Source organism: Pavona decussata, unplaced genomic scaffold, assembly GCF_977016875.1.
Source record: "Pavona decussata unplaced genomic scaffold, jaPavDecu1.1 SCAFFOLD_371, whole genome shotgun sequence".
Classification (NCBI taxonomy): Eukaryota; Metazoa; Cnidaria; class Anthozoa; order Scleractinia; family Agariciidae; genus Pavona; species Pavona decussata.
Window position 1 is genome coordinate 1,797,000 of NW_028145747.1, and position 22,543 is coordinate 1,819,542.

Genomic DNA, 22,543 nt, shown 5'->3' on the forward strand with positions numbered 1-22,543 from the left:
TGAAACAATGATTATATGTCTTTGTTTACAACAAGTTTTTTAAATACTCCTAAATAATGAGTTCATTCCCTATTAACTTTACTAACCTAAATAAATAAACCTACAGAGTAATTCTAGCACAATAGTTCGCGTTTTATGTCTTTATGTCTCTTAATTAATTTTAAAATGTTTTGGATAATTCTATGTCAGCCATAAGGTAACCTAACTGTTTGTACTTACTTTAATTACCTGCTTACGTAAACCTGTCTATGATTTACAAAGTTAAATGTACTTAAACGGAAGTTGTGTCTTAAGTTAATGAAATTTCTTATTGTAGCCACAGGCTCCTTTTAACTAAGCGAAATTTATATTCAGACAAGAAATGGAAAATGCTCTTGTTATATGTATGGTACAAGATGATGATTCGCAACGGTTCGTTGAATGTAACCCATTACCCGAAACAAGGCTCATAACGACATATGTGAATCAATCCGACAGCAAAATGAGATATGTTTCCGTTAATGTAAGCGGCAGTTCCAGTCTTCCTTATGTGGTTGAGTCGGCTGGAGGAATGGGCCTTTATAACGACGATACATTTTATGAATATTACCATAACAAGAAGGGAAAATAAGCCTTGTTTCCAGGGATAAAATTAGACAATGAATGAATGGTAAGGAACTTGAAACAGCTAGCCTTGTTATGAATGGAACTGCGTTAGCCATTTCTGGCTTTGCCTTCAAACTACCAAAACTTGTTTTTCCATCAATACAACATGACAAAATGACCCAGTTTCACAATGAACGAAAAGGGTAAACGAATAAAGATCTTAAGAGCTCGATCTTTGCTCAGCTCTCTGTTTCTGGGGCCATACTAGATTCCAGTCCCTTCTTGAACTTCGAACAGGTTATGTGAAATGATGTTACCGCTTTGTGCATTCTATAAAACTACAAAAAGCGATTAATCGTCTGCTTTGACGTTCTGAAGCTGAGATTAGGGAACTTACTAAAGCCCTGACGGCAACGCCAACGAGAATTTCACTTGGAAATAATAATATTACGTTATCCGATCTACTGTTAAATTCCAACGACGTTCAAACCTATAAAGAGAAAGAGGAATTCAGTTCGTCTGTTCACATTTCGTGAAAACTTTGAATTTGGTCACTTGCACAGAATGTCAAAGAAATGTGCTAACATTTTTCAACGCAAGTGCAGAGCGGTTGTTTTTGTTCATTAAACATTGTTTTCTGACGTCCTCGTTGCCGTTGCCGTCGTGTTTTCGTGAGATACCTACTACCGTCTTTCTGTGTTTTCAAAATAGAGACGCCGTAGCCGTGTGCATGCTAATAGTGTTTTTTTTAGAAAAGCCTAACCTTTTCGTTTTTTTTTTCCAAAATTTTATACTTCAATAGGACGTAGACCATAAACAAACAAATAAATGAATAAATAAATAAATAAATGAACAAACAAATATATAAATAAATAAATAAATAAGCGAAAGTTTTGTATCATTTCGATCATTAACAAAACAGTAAATCCGTGTTAGGAACGGGAAACTAGTGTTTCGTGTGTAATAATAATAATAATAATAATAATAATAATAATAATGATGATAATAATAATAATAATAATAATAATAATAATAATAATAATAATAAGTGTAATAACTAGTTATAAACTACACTGAAATTGACTTTTTTTTCGACCGCTACAACTTTCAGGAACTATAACAGTGCATTTCATCCACAATCTCGTGACAATCACATGTCTACAGGAATCATGTCGTTCTGCTTATGCAAAACAAATGAATTGTCGTAAGCACTTCCTGGCCGGTAAGTGGCTTCTTTTGGTGTCTGGTCCAACTCGTATGTGTCGCTTTTTGTCTCTTTGTTTGTCCACGTTTTAATTTCGCTTGGATGTTGTTGAGTTGGGCGAGGAGACGCAAGGTTCCTCGATGTTTTCCACTTTTGTTTTTTGCGGTCAAATTCTGCGCGCACGTCGCTATTTCTCAGAACGTGAAGAATGAACATAAACAAACCCTGAGGGAAAAGAACAACAGAAAATATGTTGAGATGAGATGTTATGTTCAAGCTTTAACCTTTTTTGAAATTTAAATCCTAGCAATATGCAGAATATATGTGACATGAACCTAGTTTAGCTCAGTAGTAGAGCATTGATTTCCGGGCTAGTAATCGGAAGGTCATAGGTTCAAACCCTGTTTGGAGAACTCGAATTTTCTTTACCTAACATGCCTGTGTCGCTAACTGAAAGTTCATCTTTCAGAAAATACGTTATGCGGCATTGATAGATTGTTGCTATATTGCGGATGTTTTGTTGGACTCTGCGATCTAATTAACTGGCAATCTACAAAGGGCCTTAATTTCTTTAGTGAGCTTAACGTTTAGATGTCAGATTCTGTAATTAGGCACCAACCCCCTTCCCTAAAGCCCCTCTCTAATGACTACCACTGACGTCACAGACGCATGACTTTATTTACTGGTTAAAACCTCTGAGGGTTTAACGAAATTATTTCAGCGATTTATACTCGCGCTGTCTGAGAAAGTTAATTACTGTACCTGTAGCGAGTTGAGAATGGTAAAGATGTACTGAAACACAAGACCAGCATCCGTCACGCTCAGAATTCCAAAAACCCAGGTCATTCCAAGAAGAGGGAAGAGAACTACGCATGCCTTGACACCTTGTCTTATTCTTTCCATCCCAGACATTTTATCGCTTTGCATCTTGACAATTTCATGGACCACACAAGCAAGAATCACGCCGTTAATCTGAGAATAGCAATTATACAAAGTAGGTTAAGACCCTATTTATACGGGTCGAACCTAAGTATCAGATTATGTGGACTTATGACAGTGCATACCGTATATTAAACTTAGTAAATGTGGTACGAGTCCCCTAGTAGTTTGGTAATGGCGTTTCATTGGTGTGCTGAAGGTCATAGGTTTAATTCAGGGTTTCATTCGTGTTTAATCTTTTTCCCATAGACGTGACGAGGTAAGCATTAAATCCGTAACAACAACAAGAAAAAACTGAGTGATAAACATTTAGTGCAATCACTACTGCACCAAGCTTCAATCTTGGAGGGTCTTGTGAATTGTGGACATAGGAACTTTAGCTGTGAACTTAGCAAATCAACTTTAACAGTTTGGTCTAATGTTGTAGTAATGGTTTTGCGTCGAGGTTGTGAAAAGCGAGGACTCGCGCGAGTCGAAACCTTGGCATTCTACAAAATGGCGGTATACTTAAAACACTGATCTATAAGGTGGTGTGGTCGTTTACTAGTTTGGAAACGTTCTGTGAATAATAATGTGAACCACAAAGGCTCTTGACAAAAGCTCTCTTGACAAAATCGGGCCGCTAGGATGATTACATTTTTAAGTGTTGATAATGCAAAATAGTTTCAAATTGGGAAACGATATTTATCAAATAAATCGGCATGTTTTTATTTCCTTAGTGTCGGAGTAGAATTTCTTACCAGGCATACTACAAGAACAGGTGTAACAAAGGTCCAGACAAGGTTATTAGTGAAGGAAACCCAGCAGCTACAGAAAGAAAAAGAAGAAAATTAAGAGTGTTGGCTGCAGGAAAAACACCAAAAAAGACGTGCAGATACTTTTAAATAAGACACGACCATAAATGTATGAATAAAAGAACTGAAAATGTTGAGCCACAAGTATTTGCACAAACATTTGGGTAGAGTCATTTTGGGGCCAGGGAGGAGGGCACGAATAACTGTTCATCGGCTTTCAACAAGGTAGTGCTTAAAATATAGAACTAAAGGAATTTTTGTCGCCGTGAGTTGCACGAACATTATGAAAGTGCTTGTAGATATCATTACACAACTATCGATTTCCATTGGGGTTTCATTGTTTAAACAATAATAAGGTTTCACCTAACGTAGAAATAGCATATCCCTTTGTAATTAACGGAGATAGCATTTTCATTTGAAACTTGAAACTTTTCAAAAATGTTTTCCTTGAGGTCGGTAAACAAAATAACACTCACAAGTCACCATGCACATAGCTATGTACGCCACCATCTTGGCTGGAAGCAATCACAATCGATAGTACCACAATCACAACAGGAAGTCCTTTCGTGAGAAAATTGGTATAAGAATGAGTAAGCAAGGAACTTAAACTAAATAAGATGAATTCCCTGGAGCCTGTATTGCCATTAACAGAATCATATCAATCCCTTACTTGGAATTTCAGACAATTACGATTGTCTCATTCTCTGAGGCGGCTAGAGCCTTAGCTCTGAGATGTCAACTGTCTGTCCCTCTTTGGGTTAGGGGGAGGCGACGGTGAGACGGCTAACATTTCAGACTACCACTCCTATTTCTATGACTGCATGGAAATGTAAAAATTGATGTACTATAATGAAGCATATTTTTGAATCAAGATCTACGTCATGGCGATGTTTTATCATAGGCTAAATTTTTAGCAGTATAGTTTCGACTCAGTATGTCAGAGGAACCTTTAAATTTTGCGAAACTGTCGTTTTTGTGAATTTATAAGAAAATACGCCCTTTCCTTTTTCTTAAAAGGGTTTATAATTTACATAGCACTTACCCCAGGCAACCGCATAAAATAGCCGCATTCTGACCTCAGTATTAAATACTTTGACCACCATCAGATACAAGTAAATTCCTTCACACAACATCCAGGCAAATCCAACCAGATAGAAAAAATGGATTACTGCTGCTACGAAGACGCATACACCCTGTGGAAGGAATTAATGAATATTTTTTCAGTCTTACTTTATTGACCGTATCTGAGCCGAAAAATGAGGGGAACGGGCTTTCTGACCAGCCGACTTTGAAAGTTTAATATGAAACAAGGTCACTTTGTCAGAAATTTATCCGGAAATAATTTGACGTCGTACCAAGATAACCAATTTTGAATGACAGGGTTAGCAGAAATGGAATATTCCTATTAACTTAAGAAAATTTACCATTCTTACAAGTAACCTTTTGTGTTTTCAGCTCATTTTGTTGTTTATCTATTGGTTTTGGTTTCTTTTTCGGTCAATTTCAGAGAGTTTCTGAAACTATAGCAAAACGCAGAATCCAAGATGGTCGCCTTAAGGGGTTATGACGTTACTCTGACGTGCTAAACGTCATTACAACCAGTTGCGAACCACAAAGAAAACATCTTTGGACGTACTATTTTTCAGCTTAAATATTCTTGGAGTCAAGGATAGGTGGCGGAACCCAACCTTCCCGCCCTCCCTTTCCTTGCGGCATCAGAAGACAACAACAACAACAACAACAACAACGACAAGTCCGGTCTGGACGGAGTTAACTGCAGGCACTTTTTAATTGGGGTAATTAAGTCTTGTTGTTGTTGTTTTTAAGCCGAGGGATTTTGTCAGAAACTATTTTTAAAAGCCCCCTTAATGAGATGAAAAGTGCTGCTAACGTGAAGTATGAAAGCAAAGATCTAAAATTGCAGACTTGACACGGCTTACCTTTGCATCAGTGGCATCAATTCCGGAAAGGAATGTAATCTGTGCGATCGCTATGGCAACTACGAGGTTGAGGCGTATTTGAATTTGCTCCTGTTTTAAATTCCTGAATGAGAGAAACAAAAACATAGGCTTATTTTTCTCTGAAGTATGTAGATGAAAGCCATTTAGAGATCTAGTATTATTTTGGTGTAGAGCTGTTTGTTTCGTTGACAAAAATAATTCGTAGCTAACTGAACTCAGTAAATTAGTTAAATCCCCCTTCTCCAAAAAAGAGAGAGAGAAAAAATGCGAGCCATGATTTTGCGGTGTGCAGTAAAAATGAGGCCGTATGAATTAAGCGGCTGAGTCAACAAGCTTTTTTTCACTAATGTAGGCCTTCTTTGCTAAAAAAGGAATAACTTGAAAACACCAGCCCCACCGTTTCCAGTTGCTATCCGTTTGTTCCTTAGCCATTCTTGACCATGAAAAAGTCATGAAATAGTTTCAATCGCCTCACTTCTTAAGGGCGGTACCTCCCTATACAAAGTTATTTTTGCGTAGTTTATGACCATAAAAAAGACCAGGGGTGCTTACAATTTACGCAAACCACGCGGATGAAAATTTACGGCATAAATACGAAATGATGAAGCTTGTCTTAACAGAAGATGGATAACATGCAAAATGTATGAACATCAGCTGTAAATCTCAAAAGGAGTAATACAAATGCATCACTTTGACCAGAAGCCCATAATTTCAAAAGTACTCCAAATGGAATGTTGCGAACCATTTGATTTTCCAACTGGAATTTCCGGGTTTTCCATGTAAATGTTAAGCACCCCAGATCTTAGCAACGGCTATTGAAATCTAAGCAATCATGAAATAGCCATGAAATCATTCTCGTCCCCAGAGCCCCAACGTTTTTTTTCTTTAATTGTTGAACGAGTGGCTCTGGGTCCATCCAAAAATATCTTTGTTTTCATTGGCTGTCAAAAGCCTGATGCGCTATAAGGTGAAAAATGCTACGCTTCTGCGCATTTGTCTTCACTTCCTAATACTGAGGAGTACTGAGCAATAATAATACTGAGCAAGCGCAATGGTAATTTATCACACTGAGCGTGCGCTACCGGATGTCGTGAAATTCACGACATCCGGTAACGGCTGTTACCAGGGCCTACGATCCAACCGCTGACCAAAAGATCGTAGGCTCTGGGAACGAGGATGCCATGAAATGGACCCGAAATGCGCAGAACGTATGCGCAGTAGCAAAAGTTGGCAACCTCTTTAAAGAAAAAAAAATGATTATGTGTTTTCATCTTCAACTGTAGCCTATGACTGAGTGTTCGAATTGACAAGGCTCTATATATATAACAAAACTTGCTCCGGCAGTCTTTTTAACAAGGTGCTTGTAAGTTACGTTTCTATGTATTTTAAGAAGTGAAATCTCGTATATTATGCATTAATTGAACTCACATGAGGGCGCAATATGTTATTACAGTAAGCACTTCTCCTGTAAGTGACAAGGCACAACCAACGTAAGTGATGACTTCCAACGCCAATCTGTGTTTTGGAGGTACCTCCTATGACAGAAATAAATCGCACTACCATCAGTGGTATATTAGAGACAATTACATGGAATAATAAAAATACAGTTATAGCTGGTAAATTCGTGTACTTGAAAGACTTAAATGGTGTTGGACGCCTCAAAATAAAAGATATAATAAATTATAGGCATAATATGGAAAATGTTTCAGAAGGTTACGTTGCTAGTTAGTATGTTGTTCACGAAGCTTTTAATGCATAGGTGTAACGCATTTCTGCCGGTGTTTTCGTATTATACCTGCACCGACTCTGAAAGTGTTTCAATAAAATGAAAAATGAAAATGAAAATGATAATGATGATAATAACCAAAACAACCAACTTTTGCATTAACCTTGTTTCCTCCAACTTGCATAAGAAGCGCAAAGTTAGTTAGATGATCACAGGAGCAGGTGATTTCATTATTGACTATTTTCACCAAGGAGCATCCTTTACTGGACCAAGATCCGTTCAATTCAGACCTGTAACGACGAGAAAAAAAACACTCAGCGCTAAACAGACGTAAATTTTGTCTCATCGTTCTTTTCCTTTTCCGAAGACGAGAGGGGGGGGGGGGGGGGGATTTTAATGTTTTGTTAATGCGACAATCTCTATAAATCCCCCATGCCCCCATGCTAGAAAACACATGAGAAGTACTTCAATATTAGGGAGTAGTATTGTTAAACACGGCAGCCCGTTTTGGAAAACGTAGCCTTGAATATCTGGAAGTAGCATTGTTATAAGATAAAACGTAATTTGTGATGGACATTTTATTAGTGGCACGGTTCAGTTGTTTATGTTGTAAAAGGTTGGAAATTTGAAACCCACCCTTCTCTAATACGCTCATAAAAAAAAGAAAAAAAAAATAATAAGCTCCCCGAGCGCTTGAGGGAGCTTTTACAGTATAAGTTAATTGAATTTTTTTTACATTTTGTTGTGATTTGAACAGATTTGCCCGACGTGCTGCGTCATTTTCCGAGCTCTGTAATTAAGTTTTCATGACGATAACATATGTCATAAAATAGCCTAAAACGACGCCATAATTAACAAATCCACCGTCTGGACAGTATTGTATCCAGTAATCTTACTTGATTGAGAAGTTCCAAAATACACAATGCGGCGTCACTTTCTCCTTTGATTCCTAGAAATTTTAAGAAAACAAAATTTCAAACTTGCAAGTACCAAGTTGTGCATGTTTTTCGTTGTTTGTCAAAGCGCAACTTCAAAGTTGCTACTTTAAAGTTTTTTTTAACTTACCGTGTCATATCTGAAGGAGACTGTCACATTTCCTTTAAGGTTACCAGTGAGTTTAGGTTCCACTCTTCCTGCAATTATACGGCTTCGTAACTCTAGGTTTGCAAACGTTTTCCTGTTTAAAAATAAATACATGAATCAATAAAAAAGTAAATAAACATTCAATTCGAAATTATCGACAAACGTTTACTGTTTCTCAGACTTAAAAAAGAAACAGTAACGTTACACTAAGATTTACATGTGACCCACACGGCCTGAGTGTTTTTCAATTTATATAGCATCAAGCAACCAGGAGTGTTGCTACTTCCCCTTGGATGTGATGCTAGCCAATTAAAGGGTCATCCCCAACAGTATGTCGTCCTTACGCATATTATACACCTGGGTGACAAAAGGCAATGTGAACCAAAGTCTCTTGTGTGCAACAACACAGCAATGAAGCAACTAATCTATAATCGAACCACTGATTATACAATCTTCCAATGGAACGTCAGACGCAATAACCAGTACCAGACCACCGCGCTTCCACATCTCAGGTGTATAAAGGGGACAGCAATTGATGCAGCCTCATCCTTTGTAACTTTGACGATCACGTTGGAAGAGATCTCACGCTTCCACTAAATATTAATCTGCAATCAGACCCAATAAAGGAGCGCTCTTTAGTATTTTTATTTGGAGGGCCATTACACGGGAAAACTTCAGGGAAAGGTTTTAAACTATTAGTACCATCTCTAGAAATATGAGATTGCTTGTATGTCCTGGAGTTTCTCAGTTTCCGAAATCAAGGTCTGTCCAAATTTATCTGCAAATGTACAAGAAATGAACCCACCCATCTAATTCGACATGTTCGTCAACGGGCGCCCATTGCTTGATGCCATTATAAACAATGCAAACGACGACAGCATCTAAGGAAAAACGTGAAAAAACGAAATTAGCAACATAACATCGTGATACAAAAGTTCGCACCCTAATATAGTCTGGTCAAACCTCAAATTCTTTTTAAGCAACTGGTGCCATTTGTTTTAAAAATAAACTTACAGGCCCGGTTCCCGGTTGTGTGATAAGAGTGATCATGTGGGAACAGGGCTTTTTATAACGGCGATGAACGTAATTCTTATCCACTCGTCAGTTCTATGTGCCTCGATTTGCCACGTTTAGTCAAGCATACTCGCTAGAAAAATCAATGCGCACTGTTTTGAAGTATCGCTTCGAATAGATAAACAAAACGTAAAACTGTGGTAATGTGTATGGAACAATTGCTAACTAAAGCTGTCGTACTCTACCTTTACCTTTGAACGTTCCCGTAGGTATGGAAATGCTCGCCCATCCTTCTTTAGCCGAATATTCCGTTTCATTCACAGAGAAAACGACCGCATCCTTGTTATCCACCGGTATTTTCTGGATCTTCATTGCTGCAAGAGTAATTGGAAGTTACTTATGGTGTTTTGACTTGAGCAAAGAGTTTTTGTTTGTGATAGTATGCACTAATCTCAACTTATTTGCAATTTACATTTAACTGTTAGTTAACGAACACTACTTTAAAAGGCATAAGCTGCTTCGCTCCATCAGCCGTAACAGATTCAGTCAGTTTACTCTAACTGAACTCCAAATCTTCCCACAGGACTTGCCTGTAAAAATACATGTGGTAACGGTATCTGTCTTGAGACAATTAATTATAATTCGGCAAAGGGCGTGTTGTTTTCGCTAATTAATTATGGTGATACTGTTTTTTTTGGTAACCTATAATGTTGATTCAACTACCAAAGATAATGCGTTTATTTGATACCATTATTGTTGTACTGAAAAATTAATTAGGTGGTAGTTTTGATCCGTCAAAGTATATGATTAGTGCTATTGGAAACCAATTTTTGAGACGTCCTTTTTTAGAAAACGGAAAATCTCATTTTAAATAAAACAGAAAGAACGGTAACTTTGGTGTTTTGAGCTCATATTAGTCCTTTTTGTGCTTTTCGTTCAATTTTGGCGCTTTTAAGAAGTTTTGGGGAATTTCAGAAATCCAGGATGGCCTCCATTTTGGCAGTTATGACGTAATTATAAGGTACCATGACGTCATTACTCCTCGTTGAGGACTTCAAAGGAAATTTGACGTACTGTTCATTGCCGCGGTGTTATTGAACGAACAAAATCCCGGTGTAGATAGGGTTAGGTTCCTGAAACTTTAAAAAAAAAAATTCTTTGCGCTGGTAATTTCTTTCTCTCAATCAACCCTACCCTCAAATTAAAGGATTGCCGTAATTAATGATCCCTTAATCTACTAAATTCGCATCCTTCCTAAATTACTTGCCAATCGGGGTCTTAACTAATTGTGAGAGTCGCTGTACTGAATTTAAAAAAAAAAACTAAGAACAACAACTGCAATAAATTGAATTTATAATATACGGAGATCGATATACTTAGCACTTGACGAAACAAAAAAGTTCAAGTTACAGGTGTAAATGATAAGTATAAGCGTTCAACATACACGAGTCTCCATAAGAGAGCCGTTTGCGTTGTTTTATCGATCTCAATAATTCAATGTGTGATGAAATATAAGTGGTCCCACTTCTGGTCATTGCAATGCAATCAGTTATTTCCTTTCACTCACCGTAGTGTTGTTTGGAAGTAATTTTGCGTTCTTTTGCTTTGAAATGGATCCTTCCATACTTGAGCGCAAATAATTCTAATCTCCGTGTGGCTAGCAACGCATTGATGGCATTCCTTGTGACCTCCGGCTGTTGTTTTGTCAATTCTTTGAACAAATTACTGATGGTGTTCGATGCATTCTGAGAAAATAGCGATAACAAAAGTAAAACATAGTTTTGTCTTGCGGAATTCATTTTAAGTTATAAGATTGTAGGCCCCATTTCACCTCTTGGCCCATGCGATTAAACTGGACCAGTCGGGCCGAAAAATTGCTACGTGTAAATTAGCGTTTACAAAAGTCGAATTTAAAGGGAAAGTATCACGCAAATTTGCTGTCATTTCAAAACCCAAAAACGTTTGTCTGTCAGCAGAAACAACGAAATAATTGCTAAGAAGTTTGCTATAAATTATCACCCCAGTGCAATGAAACTGTCGATTAATGCCTCCGGCCAGAGACAGAGTAGGTCGGTATGGATTGAAACTTGAAAAATGTTAGGCTAATGTTTTTCAAGTTCTCGTATTTTTGTTTCCAAAATGCGCTAAAACAGATCACGAGTTGTTCCTTTCAAGAATTGAGTTGATTCCTTTCCTCTCGTCATTCTAGAATTATTTGGCAGCTGATTGAAGATCTTATTTCATCGTTTTTAACAAAATATATCAAAAACCCCGTGATATTTCAATTTTAACACTTTTCGCGTACTTGACTTTGTGTGATCCTTACCTCCAAAGAATCTTTCCTCCTGGGGTTGAGGGCTTTTATCTTTTCAATGGCATCATGTAACTGCTACAAAGCACAGCAAAATTCGGTGAGTAAGAAATTTGAACTTGGTGATTCGAAGATGAACTAATACACTCCACTATATATGTGTTATACAATGTGAAGCTTAATCACAATGCAGAGGGAGCGGAGAAAGTGCAGTTTTTCAACAGGGTAGATGCCCGCTAGCAGATGCTACGACACGTTATTACATATTCATGGCTTAATTGAGTAATTAATCCTTAGAAAGTGGTTGAAAGGATAATATTTCATAGATATATTAAATTTTAATCCGCAAGAATTTAGGTAATTTTCAAAGTTAAAATAACGAGGCCTTTCATTTCTGATGAAACAGCGATATTACTGTATCGAGCTCTTAGCAAACCTCATTTTGACTCCTGCTCCCCTGTGTTGGGCAGTCTAAGTAACGAGCCTAATTTAGTCACTCCTAATTTAGAGTAAAGTACTTTCATGTTTGCTGTACCCTATTATTTCTGACCCCTTGCGTTTGTGAATCGTGTCAGATACCTAGCTGATGGCCTCTGCATATCAGAATGTGATTAAACCGTTGCTACCCTCTCAAGGTGCAATTAAAAAGTTCTCCATTTAGGATCAAGATGCATGACAAAGTTTGTGACCCAATTTTAGACCGAAAAGATGCACAACTGCACCTTTGACTATATACCTGTACTTTCTTATTTATAGGAGTACAGCTCAAAATACTGAATTAATTTTGTGGTCAGATCAATTCCTGAATACGACTGCCCATATGTTGTTGTAGCCTGTAAAGTAAAACTGGAAAAAAATACTCTACCTTGCTCAGTGTGTTTTCGCTCTCGCTGGAAGCTTTTGTGACGGGAGGTTTAACATCACCGGAATTTAACGCTATCGTCTCTGAGTTTACGCTAATCGTGGCTGTTGTCAGTATACGGCTTGGTAGGACTACGGTATCAATCATCGTACTTCTTGATGATTGTCCGGTTAATCCAGGACTGATCGTAATTGCTGTTGGCGATGGTGTTTTGGTTGTCATTCTTGCAGTTGTTGATGTAAGCATTGTTGTAGCCGTTCCTCTTAATGCGTTACCAGTCGTTAATTCAAAACTTGACTTTGTTAATGCTGACGACGTTAGGATATCTATGTGAAAACAATTCGAAACTTGGGTTTAGGGTAAACGTAATACTAGATCGGAGCAATGTACTGGTTTATAGTTCGATTTAGCTTACGGAACAAATCAAAATTTAGTGAAAAACATCTGCGCATGCGTTAATTTTCCAACAGGTCTTTTCAATTCAGAAATAACCCATTGGTTCCGTGGCAATGGATTGAGATTTGTCGCAACCCAAGACATTGGAATAGATCATAGATAGGGAACAGATGAATGATAGAATATATAAGAAGCCAAATACGATAACTGCAAAGCTAATATACGATATAATTATTAAAACACAAACAAAAAAAATGAGTGGAGTGAAGGTACGGGTGAGTTATGTTTTGGGAACCACAAATTTAAACAACTCTCGGTTTCAATTTTGTTAACAACTGTAGTATAATAAATTGTTTCTCTCTGGACACACGAGTGTTGCAAGTTGAACTGTATTGGCTTGAAGTTAAAATGTTGATTTATTTTATTTATTTTCGATTAACTATTTGCAGAACAGGACGTTGAATGTGGTGAATAAAAATCAACCACTCTTCACTAACCCTTCATTAGCTAACCAAAGTGGATATCAAGAGAGTCTCTTGTGGATATGCAGTCCAAACCATCCAATTTGTGCCAAATTGCGCAGAAACACGAGATCGCTTCAAGGAACTGAATAGTAAATACAATCCGGAACTTGAAGAGCCAATCAACGCGAGGGAAAACCACTATTTACCAGCTTGGTATTTGCTATAGAAAACTAGTTCTGTCATCATTTGTATCAGAGCTCTCAGTTCATCGGAGAGTACGGTTGTCTGGTACTTTCGGCAATTAATCGAATTTTCATACAGTTTGTTGAAATCTTATGTTGTTATTATTCTCCTTCTCGCGTGGCTTAGATCGATTGAATCCTGCGATCTGATAACTTGCACAAAAAATGCTGTTCTTTCCAAGATGTTATCGACCACACTTCGTCGGTTATCGTTTATAGATATTTGCTCTTGTTCGTCTCTTTGCTTTACCTCGACCTTATCCCGGTACACACGTTATCAAAGAAAAAAAGTTCGGCCAAAATTTCCAGATTTGGGACTCTCTCTCGGTAAAAAAAAAAAAAAAAAACAACAACAAAAACAATTGCTTATTGAAATAATTAATTACGTATACGTACCTTGTTGGCAAATATATTTGAACTCCTTACTGTCGCATTTTTTTGGCTTTAATTTACTGTCAGGCACTTTATCAACCACATAGCAAAACCAACGGTCAGGGAGAATGCCCAATAGCGGATCGACACTGGTGTTGTCGGAAGCGTTTTGGTCCCAGCAAAACTGATGTTTAAAATGCCAGCTAAAAAAAGGTTAGAAAAAAAAAATAAGGGCCCTGCAAAAAAGAAAAGAACCTAACAAAACCTTAAAAGCCTAAATACAGCCACTAAGGCCCGGTTCATACGTCGAACTTTACATGAGCCGAACCTAATCATTTCGTTCGGCGCATGTAAAGATCGACGTATGAATCAGTTAGGATCGACAGATTTGTATTTGGGTCGATCCGCCGTTCTACTTGACTGCGCCACTCGAATAGAACTGCAAAAGTTCGACTTCGATTCAGACGTCGAACGTTTCATGTGCCGAACCAAATGCATACGTTACGTATAAATTATATAAATGATCTATCCCAGAGGTCTTTGCATTCCATCGACTTGGCATGTGCGCAAAGGACTTCATTCTGAACAAGATGGCGGGAAAAGAGGAATGTGCTTGTTCTTCTTGTTTCGAAACAACTGAATATACTTGTCTGAGATGCGAAAGATTAAAAAAAAAAGAATCTATTCTTGAAGTGCACACGCACTTCAAACCGACAGAAACTTTCCAATACAGGCTATATCAAAGGCGAAGCGTCAAGACTTCTCAGAACAAAATCTTTAAAAACAACATTTGAAGAAAACATAACTCTATTCAAACAGAGATTACGCAACAGAGGTTACCTCGATAACTTTATAATAAAACTCTTTCAGAAGTCAACCTCCGCGAAAGAATGTCGGCACTACAAAACAAACTTAAAACCCGCAAAAACATTTTGAGGTTTGTTATGGAATATCGCCCTTCTGTGCCTAACCTAAAACAATTCAGATGAGTAAATACAGGAGCCATCATCAGGGATGGAGACCGTAAGCGTGGGGTCCACGTGTCCCCATGAGTTGTACCAAAAAAAATCTATTTTTAGAAAAAATTCCCCCCCCCCCCTCACGTCATAAACCCGCGTGAATACACGCAAATTTGCGTGGGGCTTCTATCTAATATGGACAGCAGCAGGGAAAAAATCCACTAAAGATAAAAAAGTCCTTACCTGTCTGAGTACATGTCCGTAGAGTGTAAGCTTTTTTCATTCATTCAACAGTAGCAACGCACGCAGCGCCACCGTTTTGGCGCCTTTTTGACTATACTGTGAGAGTCATGTGATCAACAGGCCGCTTATTCCAACTTTTCCCGTCTTCTTTCAATTGTTACCTTTTCTTTGTGAGAGTCTAATTCCTGAAATGTGGGCACTGAGGAGATATTCCCTGGCAGAATTTTAAAATTTGGACGCCATTTTCAACGGGTAGAAAAAAATTTTAATTTCTCCACGCGCGATCCTGGCCGTTAACACGCGTGCACGCACGCGCGTATGGCGTAATTTTTTTCTGAAAAATAGACTTTTTTGGTACAACATATGGGGACAGGCCCACAAGTCAAAATGGCATCTCGTTACCTTCTCCATCCCTGATTATGGCTCCTGGTAAATGACACTTAATAGAAATTCTGCCTCTGCTAAGGGAGATCTACAAAGACCCTTCCTTACTTTCGTACTGAAAAGGGAGATCTTTGAAAGACGTACTCGTAAGAGCAAATTAGCTTTGAAGGTCATATTCTTCCTATCTCGACCAGTAGGAGCCGTGTTTGGCCTGTCTTTGTTATTTTGCCAAACAAGCTCTTCCATGTCAGAATTCATCTTTCCCGCCATTTTGAATCTTGTTGAGTAAAAACAAGAGCCGCTCACCACGAAAATCTACTTTCTCACTTAAGCTTTAATTAAGTTCGACCTCAGTTAGGCTCGACGTCTGAATCAACTGCCGAACTTAATTATTTGAGTCGAACTTAATAGGTATTTGGTTCGGCTCATGTAAAGTTCGACGTATGAACCGGGCCTAACTTTAAAAGCAATTAAAAAGCTTGTGATCTATAGAATTCTAAAACACGAGTTTTAAAAATCATGACTGAGTTAAAATCCTTAGCAGAACGAAAAACAAATATGTACTATTCAAACTTGTAAAATATATTTTAGGTTCTTAAATTTAATCATACAGATGAGTTTAGTAGCGAGAAACATTTCAGCAGAGGTGATAATTAACAATTGGTGCGTACGTCATTGTGCGTTCATCGAGATATGAAGACGGCGGTTGGTTTGGAGTGCACGAGAGATACGTAAGAGTACAAGATGCTCGAGGCATAGCCGAGAACAACTCTAGCTTCTTGAGCGCACTCCAAACTTGGTGATCCTTTAAATAACAGTTAAAACTATATTTGGCACTGTTTTCTATTTTCACACGTGTACATCGTTCGAAGTTTAAGCCTTTTTCTGTTGAGATCATCTAGACAAATTCTCTCAGGAAGCTAGTTACAAGAGAGGACGATATAATAATTAAATTAGTTACAAAACATGTAATATAAGAAAGATACAGATATAAACTAAAACCAAAAATAAATTAACGACAGTTACAATGCTTACAAAAGAAACATGGTTCAAAGGCTACAGTAAAGTCTAGAGGAAGACAGAGGGAGAGGAAATATTAATATAGCAGTTAATTGTTACCATTAATAGTTCTTTTTTAAAAATATGACAGTTAATTGAAAGTGACTTTGGAAATGAAACGTCAAGGCCCTGAACCTCTTTTCATGCAAAAGGTACTTTTTTCGTGCTATAACCGTTAGAATGATAACAATTTTAAAGAGAACGGGACGAAATATTTATAATGTATTGGATCGGCCTATCTAACCTCAGACCAGTCCAGTATTTCTGTTCATTGTCTTGGATGATCTCTTTTATCTCGCAAAGAGTATCGCTGTCAGTGATCCGCGCCAATCTTTTGCCCTGGGCTTGACACTTCTCGACTATGTGCATCCCATCAACTCTTTCATCGATTACCTCATACTTGATTGCAGGCGTTGACGACGATGCTAAAGAACAAAACAAAACATGTAACCCATTGTAATTATCGCAAAGGTATACGTTCTTCTTAATTGAAATGAAGGATAGAGTTGTAAAAGAACATTTAATTAATTGTTTCTCGAGCTGTTTTTATGCAGATTTGTTTCTGTTATCATTCTCAGCATTCGGCTTCGGCAGATAACACAAATCTCGGCCTTGATAATTTTCGTTGATAATTATGTATCCACAGAAGAAGAGGCATGAAGGCGCATACTAAATTATTCCTGCCTCAAAACGTCAAAGTTTTCTTGGATGCTACCGAACTGCAAGTCTAAACTAGTCAAAACATTTTCGTCAAAAACGTTACTCATGGTACAATTACGTCTATGAGCAAACTAGAGGACACATGACCCAATCTGCTTGCCATACTTCCGAGTGGACTGCTCATGACATTGACGGTTTCTGTCTTCTTTTATTACATTTTGTTATTTTTTTCATTTGCTGAAATGTAGCACTTGATCCTACCAACTCCTGTTTTTATTCACTTTCCGCTACCTTGTTATCATCCTAACTAGTAACCTGCCACGAGTAGCCTAGTCTATTTGCGGGTTGCAGCTTATTTAATATAAATGCAGTAACGTAATTGTAACTTGCACGAATCTACATGAAACAAGTTACGTTTGTATGCACGAAAACAATGAATCAATAAATAGGTGTGTGTTCACAAAAACCTCTTCCTCTGAAGAATAGCTTCCTTGATGGCTTTTCTTCTAATGATTCAAGGGAGTCCTAATCTCTTACTTCATATTCAGTTTCGCCATTTCTGAGTTTTTTAACATTATGCAGTTTACTTATTTAACTATCACTTGAAGAAACTCACTATTTTCGCAGATGTAACGCGCGGTCAATTGTTTATTGCATCTTTCTGTTATCAATTTCGGTTTATTCTTTTTAACCAAAAAGCAAAACCATACATCCTGTAAAATGCTTTCATTAAAGGCGGCGGGCAGACTTTTATTGAGGTCCCAGCAAAATCCATGTTCAAGGTGCAAGCTATAAATGCAATAAGAAATATTTGGTTATCAGTTCTTGGCCATTAAAGGATGCAACAATATCCATGCAACATAACTACCGATCAATTTAGTGTTACCCTTTCTCGCATGCCTTGGCGAATACAGCCAGACAAAGACAAATGTTATGTAGCGTAAAACTAAATTTCCTTTAGCGCTTTTTCCGAACCCAGATGGCCTTAAATACTCCTTATTTTGGGATGTTGGTGTTGTTCCAGCTGAAACCGTCTATCGGTATGTTTCAAGGACTTCAATTCAATCAAAATGGTGACTCAATAGCCACTGATAAACAGTAGAAAGGAAACGATCTTACTAGTTATGCTCGTGTGCCAAGACCCAGTGTTGTTTTACGATAATAATTCGTCCCCTGAATTGGACAAAAAACTTTATTTGTCCTATTTTTCACTGGAGGATAGTTCGACATACGGCAGAGAGGATGGCTCAATATCCTTAAGAAGTATAGCTATGGGAGTACCTGCCAAAAAGTTGTTAATTGAAATAGTTGCGTTTGATATTACCTGTAGTTGCACGAGGAACTTTACCTGGGTAAATATGAAGCTTCCCGAGGGAAAATGCCATTTTCCGTCCAACCGAGTTTATCTTGGGAAAATTTGGTTAAGTAAATTTTCATTTTATTTATTTATTTTTCAGGTAATGAAATAGATTGAAAGTTCCCCAAGCAAACCCACTCGTGGATTGAAAGGATCGATCTTTTTTCCCAGGTAAACCTGCATGCACTGCAAGTGCAATGCGTGATTAGCTAATTGACCTAATTTGTAAGCGTCGTGTTCGTGTAGAAGATTAAAGATGGCTTCTTTTAGAGCAATGGTGTGAGCTTGTACTAAAACCGAAATTTACGGTTTACAGTTTACAGCACTTTTTCTTTAATGTTTATCGGAAATTTTATGTTTCAATTTATATATGTTTATTCTTGCAAATTATGGAGAGCCGTACATCGACCATCTGGAGGATAAAGTATAAGACCTTGAACTGCAGCAAGATTCTTTAGAATAATGCACCAGAAAGTACAACATTGAGGTCCATGGCGTTCCGAAAGGAAGGACAAAAATTTGCCTGATTTGTTCACTTCAATTGGAACAAAATTCGACGTGGATATACAAAGGCATTATTCACCGCCTTTACAGGAAATCGTTTGGGATAAAACCAATAATTGAACAGTTTACTACCCATGGAAAGAAGCAGGAGCTTCAGGCCCGGTTTGAGTTGCGGGATACTGACCTCTCCAGCATTCTACCGGGACTAGAAGAAAAATCGCACAGCCTCTATATCAATGAAAATCTTACGTCATAGAGAAAAGAGCTTTTGGGGAAGGTCCGTAAACTAAGAAGTAAAAGCCGTCTCACCATTGTTAATGGACCATGGACAGGGACATATTTTTAACAACTCTCAAGAGGAGCTAGAGCCATCAAGATCAACGACGCGGAGGACCTAGATAAGTTACGTTAAATAAATCAGAAATATGTTCTGTCATTTATCAATATGCTTGTCAAGGAATGGCAAGTTAGCATTCGTATAGTTATCTATACCGTTTGTCATCCCAATATCGATATTCCATGCTTTATTGAGCTTCTTCGGATAAATTGTCTCGAAGTCCTGCTTCAGGGTGTTGCTACCCGTGTGTGTGTTCTAAAAAGAAGTCCAAATAATTCCCTCTGTGTGTATTTGTAATTTTGTTTTCTGTGTCGATATAATTTCGCGATTCCGTCTGCATGCTAGAAATTACCAAGTGTAGGTCGCTATCAATATTTTAAGATGGATTTAAAATATATTGATGAGACATTTCACAGTTATAGGTATTTTTTAAAAAAAGTCAAGACAATGTAACTTCACCATTTAAAGCATTTCCATAATATAGGTAAGTGATTAATCTATAAATGTTACCTTAGTCCAGTCCAGTAACTTTCCCTGTCATTGATGACTTTTTTCACTGCAAAAAGACTAAAGGAGGTATTGATTCGAGCCCCGTGACGTCCGGACTCAGCACATTTTTCTTGCACTTGTTCACCCTCAGTTGTGTTGGAACTTGTGTTATAGTTTACAGAATCGCAAACTTGAAGGCCTTAAAGAAATACATATATGTCATATATGTGGGTTATTTATTTATTACTTGTTTTTTTGTATTTTATTGATTTTTTATATTTTTTTTGTATGTTATTAATTTTTTATATCATATACTTGGGTTATTAACCAAGCGTGAGGTTAAGATAGCTGGACACCAATTTCCAATTAACTCAGTGTCCGGTGAAGTTTGGTCAATAAAGGATTAATTATATGCTTTAATATGAAAGAGACATGCAATAGTTTTACCTTTAAGGAGACAGATTTACGTCGGCAATCGGGAAGTAAACTGTTTTCAAATAAGTTAAATTTAGATTTTTGTAAATCAAATACAAGAAGATTCAGACACCTGTAAACTCTATACTCTCTCTCTTAAGCCGATTGCGCAGTGCCGTAACTAATGCTAACATTTTGTTACTGAGATTTTGGTCGCCAATCCATGATTAATGGATGAAACAGTATGTTTTGAAATCATATGCAAACGTAAGACGAAAGATAGGCGAAACTTCGAGAGGAATTTGTAAAAGTTTAATGACTTCAAAACAGGAGCTACTAATTGACATGACATGACATGACATGACATATGTATCCTGTCAATATTAATTGCTTTATCCAACAAGAGTGGAGACCAGGGTATTCAGTACATTCTCAGTCCCTTGTTTAACGTAGAGGCTGTAAAGGATTTTGAAAGAAGGGAGAACTATTATTTAAAGAGTCACTGGCACAAGCTGAAACATCACGCAGGGAACATACACCAGAAGTTGCTAAACAACCATTAGTTATGCTGTTATGTGTTATCCGATGGCAACATTGATATCTAGAATACACATCTTTTGTCTGGAAAGGAAAAAGAATTGTATGTCCACTTTTAGCAAAACGATACTTATGGGCAACGCGACTCAATTCAGAGAGAATTATAGATTTCAGAAATATTCTCCCCGCTTAACATCCATTTTTTTTTCTATTTGTCTGTCTTCAATCGTATTCCACTTTGAAAAGAATACACTTTAATTTCTTTAATATAAAGTTTTTCAGATAATGGCATTGGTATTTCAAAAGCAGAAAATATTCTGAAACTTCCATGAAAATGCGTGCTTCTCTTAATTCCCTTTCTAATCTATCTCATTGGAGTCATCATGGTATATTTAATTAACATACGCACGGCTCATTTTGAACTTTAACAGAAATTGAGCCGAGTGCAACATTCAAAGGAAACTATTACTGCTTAAATACAGAGTCAGTAACATAAAATTATTAAAACTAAACAATACGAGGAGAAACAATATCCCCTGCTATTTGACTGATTACTGAACAACAACAATAACAAGGACAGTACTTAACAGCTTGTATTTAACCCAAGGGATTTATTCAAACACGGTTAAAAATAACACTCATGCATTGTCTATAAGCTAAAATAGTATTTACTTTTCTTCTCTGTGAATTAAGTTTCATGCACCGAGAGGAAAATAGAACACCACTACAACAAATGAAATTTGGGTAACTTGATACAATCGTTCCTGGATTTAACGCAGAGGCCAGGAATAAATGAAGAGAGGTCTACAGATTATCTACACCCCTCGGCTTCCGTCAGTCCGTGGAAAGACAGTAACTGTTGAATGCACAGCCATTAAACAAAGGCCTAAGGATCTTATCCGACCTAATAAGGTTTAAAAGATCAAACAACTCTGATACTGAATGCACAAGTTGTTACCATGAAGTGCTAGGGAAAAGAAACCGTAAAAGACAAGACGGCAACTAAGGATGAAAATTTGGTGTGGCTGAAATCATCACAGGTTCTTGCACTGAGCAACCCTGTCGCTCGTCTACGAAATATATGATTCCACGTGGTTTTCTTCTTTTCTAGAAGACATTCTGAAGTCGGCAGGGACACAGACAGCTCATAGTGACCATTTTCAAGTTTGAAGTTGACCAACTGTCGAAACTACGTGACTATGGTGCATGAGGAGGCTACAAAAAAAATTTCATTCCAGTGGAGTTTCTGACGTTCCCAGCAACGAAGAATACGCCCGAATGTACGCCGGAAGCAGTAGACCCAAACGATGGCTATAAGGCCTTGAGGTTGTACTTATCGAAGTTAAATCCAAAGTGAGATTTGTTTTTTTCAACAGCCACGAAATAATTGGAGTGTCGGAGACAGCGTATGGTAAAAAGTACGTCCAGTCGGAGTGAACTCGTTCGACTCTACGATATGAATATCATGGAAGCAGCATCCTTATCACAACTCTACAGTAACCATAGCAACAGGGCAACTGCCATAACTCTGTGGTCTAACGCAGGGATCCTCAGGAGACACAAAAAGCGATCTTTGATCACAGGAGTGAGCAAAGTTTTGTAAATTACAGTACCCTCTATCCACATGCGACCTTAGCAATTGCGGTG

The 22,543-nt window shown here is 37.6% G+C and overlaps 1 protein-coding gene across 1 annotated transcript; it reads right to left on the reverse strand.

Moving 5' to 3' along the window:
- Nucleotides 1-1,473: 1,473 nt before the first annotated feature.
- On the reverse strand, nucleotides 1,474-20,144 carry LOC146452419 (uncharacterized; the record flags this gene model as incomplete). The annotated part of the gene is made up of 19 exons (XM_085098043.1): nucleotides 1,474-2,014; nucleotides 2,552-2,761; nucleotides 3,469-3,535; nucleotides 3,999-4,083; nucleotides 4,565-4,715; nucleotides 5,463-5,565; nucleotides 6,912-7,018; nucleotides 7,373-7,499; nucleotides 8,106-8,158; nucleotides 8,275-8,386; nucleotides 9,098-9,173; nucleotides 9,558-9,680; nucleotides 10,874-11,051; nucleotides 11,633-11,695; nucleotides 12,483-12,805; nucleotides 13,978-14,156; nucleotides 16,843-17,023; nucleotides 17,875-18,047; nucleotides 19,967-20,144. Coding segments are annotated over 19 exons (2,768 nt in total), but the record flags the coding sequence as incomplete, so codon positions are not given.
- Nucleotides 20,145-22,543: the final 2,399 nt, after the last annotated feature.